The following is a 5,338-nucleotide window of genomic DNA, read 5'->3' as shown; positions in this document are numbered from 1 at the left end:
TTTTTATTTTCTTTTGAAAACATGTCAAAGCAACATATTAATATATAGTAGTACGTAAAACAAATATGAATCACGATGCAAATAATGTATATAGTTCTTCAAAGATTTTTTTAATTAAAATTAGATTCCATTTCGTTTTAATCTTTCATGCAAAACACTCTTAACATACACACATTCTTTTCTTATACAACAAAGTAGCAAATTCAGATTTCGCATTCCCATGGAAATTATGGGAAATGACAACTAGTTCTCAGGCAATTCAAATCAAGTGCAGTTGGTATATTCCTCTACAGTTATTAGAAATCCTGCTCTACAAGCAACTGGATTCAACAGCCGAAGTTGGAGATAAACGCGTCCGCGAAGCGTGTTTCGATTGTTCGAATTCCATATCCAAACAGCATCTACTTCATTTCAATACTTGAATGCGACTGTGAACGTTTAAATCCTATGGTTTCAGAGATCTGATCCGGTAGCACAAGCAGAACCTGTGTCATAAGTTACTCAAAAGCCACAACCCTACATAAATCAGAGCAGGCAACAGAGACTTCGGTTTGAAAGAAGAATTGCCTTTACAAAGGATTACTGAGAACCTCACCATTGAATGTGATGAGATTTTGTCATAAAAGTGGGGCCCGCACATCAAGCCATTTGTTTGTCGAATTCTATTTTCGAACGCATTTCTATGCCAAATACTAAAGCAGTGAAAATTCTACCTGCAGTACACTTCCAGATTTATTAAAAAACCAGAAGCAACTGCTCGTCATCTGCACCCTGTACTTAAACCCATTGCCATGTCTGAACCTTATTTCCAGACAACTGCTGCAGTTCAGGTGGCGAGGAAAGACAGGCTCAACCCAACGTTTGGCTGAGCTTTCAAGTCTCTAGAGTTCACCTCAGCAAGCAGACTGAATGTTACCAGAGGGTTGGGAGAGAATTGCAGAAGGCCAGCAACCAAACCCTTATCATCAAACCGTCCCTTCAATGTGGTTTGTCCGTTGTAGACGTATGATCCAGCGACCCTTGCAGCGGTGAGCCCCTTCTCGTATAAGCGGCTGATGTGGGTACCAACTTGACATCTTGGTGACAGTTGACGCGTCAAGTAGAGGTCAAAACTTTTTTCAATGAGGGGGTCGACAATCAAAGATCCCGTGAACTCTTCAGTCGCATACCCAATACCTGCGCATCATAAACCGTCATGGAACATGAGCATCAATATCAAGATCCGAAACTAAAACAGTATCGGTAATGATAGCTTACATCTTCAGATACATAAGACCGCATGCTGCTCTTGCAGTTAAACACGTATGACCGTATGCTTCTTCGTATAACATTCAAAGAAAGAAGCGAGATTTAAGGAACAAGAGCCACCTAGCTTCACTTTTGAGACCTTTCATTGTGCTTTCATCCATGGTTCCTTTCATCTATCCTCTACATTTTAAGGTTGTCACGAACTCCAATTAGAATGGTATCACGGATGCCATTTCTAATGTCCATCCAAGGGGGTGTTAGAGAATGTTATCAAGCCGCTAGTGGCATATAAATGAACTGATGAAAACATTTTAAAAAGAAGTGATGCGAGAATTTTGAAGATGATTAAGGCAAATTTTGGTATTCGAGAAACGTTGGAATTCCAATTCGGAAAACCTACCAGCTCTAGTCATGTTAATGTTTCTTGAATCTGTGTTGTACAACAACGAACCTCCCGCAAAGAGCTTTTTGTTTCCCAAATTTGCGGACAATTCAAGATCAGGTGCAGCTTTGAATCCATGAATTTTGGCGTGGAGAGCCGCAAAATCATGCGAGTAGGTGATCTGTCACAAAGTAAACAGAAATCTATGGACATAAGAAAATACACCTAGGTAATCCTACAACAGATGAAGTAATGGAACACGATCTCACAAACACCCTATTTGACAACTTATAACGCAATTAAGTGCTCCGTGACACAGAAAGGTAGAGTTGGAACATTGATATACATGGGCTTTGCCATTCTCGCCGTTAGGAAAACTTGTCTGAACACCTGCGGTCAATCCTGACACTCCAAAGTTTGATATGGTTGATTGGGCTTGAATCTGCAAAAACCCGTAGAAGAATTAATTATATAAGATGGTAAAAAATGCAAATGACTGGCACGATTGTCACCGGATATTAGTCCTTAATTTCCTAATAAGCTCTCTAAAATAATTTCATAGTTTCTCTCGCTAGTGAATTTTACCCTTAAAATAAAAATGAGTAATTTGAATTCCAACAAAGAGTTGTCCTCAGCCGGTTTAGCTCTCCAAGCAGCATGAAACGGGGTTGTTATTTCTCTCATGATATTTCAGCGGTCAATTACTTATTGATATTCTGATTCCGGCAGCCTTCGTTCCACAGATTTAGAACTTCCCAGATGCTTTTAATCCCACGATCAGAGGCTATATCAATATTAACATAATTCCTTCTTGCTCTCACTGAGCGACAATTCGCAGGTTTACCACGCAATGAGCGATTGAAAGTACGTAATCTACATACAACGTACCCTTTCAACACCTGCTAACTGTGAATTATTAAAAGTGCCACACAGATCATGACACTCCGTACCCCATCAACCATAAATGAAACAAGAAATCGGCTTGTCAAAAGCTTCAAACACCCACATGTCAATAGCTCCTAAACAATTATCGATCAGGAGTTAAATCAAAACGGAGCTACAATATACGAGTTCAACAACGAAAACCAACAAAATACACAAGGTACCAATCAACAAAATTCACACAAAGTTTAGTGTACGACCACAGTTTGATGTTGTTCACTGCTTACATTTAAAATAAAATAAAATAAAATAAAGAATACGTTAATATATTGATCTCAAATAATTGGAATTTTATGAACTTACCACCAAGACCATTGAACATTGACCAAAATCTTAAAATATTGGCTCTAGTAATAGAAACTCGTGTACATACAGAAACAAACAAATGATTGAAACTGCATCTTCTACTGTTCTGTGATGAATCCTACGGGTCCTACTAAACAGTAAATAACCAAATACACTTAAGGCGGAAAGTTACCCTCTACCAATTTATTTTCAAATTTGCAAAACAGAAGTTCCGACACATTACGATTAAACACTACGAACCGCCATACTCAATAGCCCCTCACAAACAATCCTGAATTTGAGGATTTCCAGAAATGCATCACAACAAAACAAAACAAAACAAAACAAAATCCTAAACGAATGGCACAGGGGAATTACGAAAACGAAACGGAAGCAATCTAAAAATCGAATACCTGGTTGCCCGTGGTAGCGAAGGAGAGGTTATGCGTAGTGTTGCCTTCCAGGAAGTTAGCCTGGACAATCCCCACCGTAATGTCCTGCACAATCGTGGCAGTGGTGGTGAAAGTCGCTCCGCGCGGACCAATGCACGACACCATGAGAGTATGCCCACCCACGAATCCCTTGGTCACCAAATCCTTCGCCTGCTTCCCGACATCCTGAAACAGCGTTGGCCCGCCGATGCGCGCCAGCAGTGGCTCTTTCTGCCCATTCGTCATGGCTGTGCTTCACAAGCTTCAAAACCAAGCCAAAACAAGCCGCAAAAACTCAAACCCCACTCCAGAGATTCACAACGCAGCGGAATGCAAGCACCCAACAACGAAGATCGAGACTCCCTCACAAGGGAAGGAGTGGGGAGCAACTGCGCACCCGGATCGACCTTTCTGGGGCTAGAACCCACCAAACACGATGATCGAAAGCGCGTCGGAAACCCAGCGGCGAGCCCTAGAGAGAGAGACGGGTCAGTAACCACGAGGAATGGCTGGATTTCTGGCGTGAGGAGATGCGCCGTTAAGTCTAAAACTGAGCAGAGGACCCTCGCGAACAACGACCTTCACAAGCCACAACGGACGGCGACTGCCACCACTGCAAGTGAGCCGCAGCCACGCCCCCGCCACGTGTACTGGGTCTCCCCAATCACCCCCTGCCAAGTGTTTCTGCATGCGTACGTGCCATGCCCATGTTCGGCATTGCACGGTCCCCTGCTCGTCGCAGTTTTAGGCGGGTGCTGGACGGGTATCACTAAGGTCTCTTGCACTTGTGTCCCGGGTATGATTAAGTTCAAGGGTATCAACCTGTGTTATCGCAAATTCTCTTGTATAGAATCAAAACATACGTCAAAACTTACGTGATTAGTGTTTATTTTTATTTGTTCTTTGTTTGCTGTAAAAAAGAGAAGGTTGCGTTGTTTTTTTTTCAAGGGTATTTGTGTGAAATTATATTTTTTTAGGGATAATTTTTAATTATTTTTATTTATTTCGCTAAATTTATACTTATAATTCAGAAAGATCTATAATATTATTTATTAAACAATTGTAATAATGTGTGTGTGTTTGTGTGTTTGTGTGTGTGTGTGTGTGTTTTTTTTTTTTTTTTTTTTTTTTTTTTTCTTTTCTTTTCTTTTCTTGTAGTTGTGTGTTTATTGTTTTTTTAGTTTTGAGGGTGATATAATGGTGATATAATGGTGCTCTGTCTCATGAAAAGTTGTCAAGTAATTGAGTTGGAATTTGATTTTTCTTCATCACCTATGCAAACCACATTTTTTTTTTCTTTTTTATCAAATATATGGTGGGTTTCATTTTTTGTCTTGAAACCCCATCAGATGCTACTTGAAATCTCATTCTCAACGTGAAAGAATTCCAATTATTAGCATCCACATTCTAAATTATATATATATATATATATATATATATATTTGTAATGTTTTTCTTTTAGAATTGTTTTTAAAACATGGAGGTTTCCTAAATGTAAAAGACCTTTATATTCTCAACAATGCAAAGTACACAGTAAGTTCAAAACACAGCATGAAACAGATGTTGAAAGAACTGATGTATAATAAATATTGATTCACATATTTCTTATTCATTTTAAATATTGACTACTCAACTACTAGTGAGCTAGAGATACTTGTCAAACTGTATAGTGAATATTATTTAGTTGCATTAATAATATTCTCTTGGATTAAAGGTAGAATTTGAATGAAAAAAGATGCAGTATTACTTTGAATGCCTCAATGAATTTTTTAAAAATATTCCATTATCTTATAAAACAGGATCATAAAAACCAGTAATTGATCTTATTGGTTTTTTTTTTTTTTTTTTTTTTTTTAATTTTTAAAATTATTTTGGTTTGCTTTTGATGGTTATGCACATTTTTCCAATTTTCTTAAAGTTTTCCGCATCAATCATTATTGTGATACAAATTCATTTGCTTACAACTTTAAAAGAAAAAAAGAAAAAAAGTAACCCAATTTTCTTTACATTTATAATGCTACTGAAACAAGTATATCAATCTTGTTTTTAC

At 38.2% G+C, this 5,338-nt stretch overlaps 1 protein-coding gene across 2 annotated transcripts; it reads right to left on the bottom strand.

The window, feature by feature from the left end:
- Positions 1–550: 550 nt before the first annotated feature.
- LOC112287891 (mitochondrial outer membrane protein porin 3) lies at positions 551–3,796 on the bottom strand. Of its 2 annotated transcripts, XM_024531492.3 has the most exons (5): positions 3,686–3,796; positions 3,271–3,550; positions 1,977–2,072; positions 1,649–1,811; positions 551–1,176 (listed from the first exon to the last, which is right to left on the bottom strand). In XM_024531492.3, exons 2-5 carry the CDS (start codon positions 3,532–3,534, stop codon positions 827–829), a joined length of 873 nt encoding a protein of 290 aa, XP_024387260.1. In that variant the 5' UTR covers positions 3,535–3,550; positions 3,686–3,796; the 3' UTR covers positions 551–826. The 2 variants fall into 2 exon arrangements, with proteins under 2 accessions (XP_024387260.1, XP_024387259.1); XM_024531491.3 differs by having other exon boundaries at positions 3,271–3,796.
- Between the last annotated feature and the right edge of the window lie 1,542 nt (positions 3,797–5,338).

Source organism: Physcomitrium patens, chromosome 10 (assembly GCF_059467195.1).
Source record: "Physcomitrium patens ecotype Gransden chromosome 10, ASM5946719v1, whole genome shotgun sequence".
Classification (NCBI taxonomy): Eukaryota; Viridiplantae; Streptophyta; class Bryopsida; order Funariales; family Funariaceae; genus Physcomitrium; species Physcomitrium patens.
Note: the sequence above shows the minus strand (reverse complement) of the source record. Positions and strands in the feature narration are given on the sequence as shown.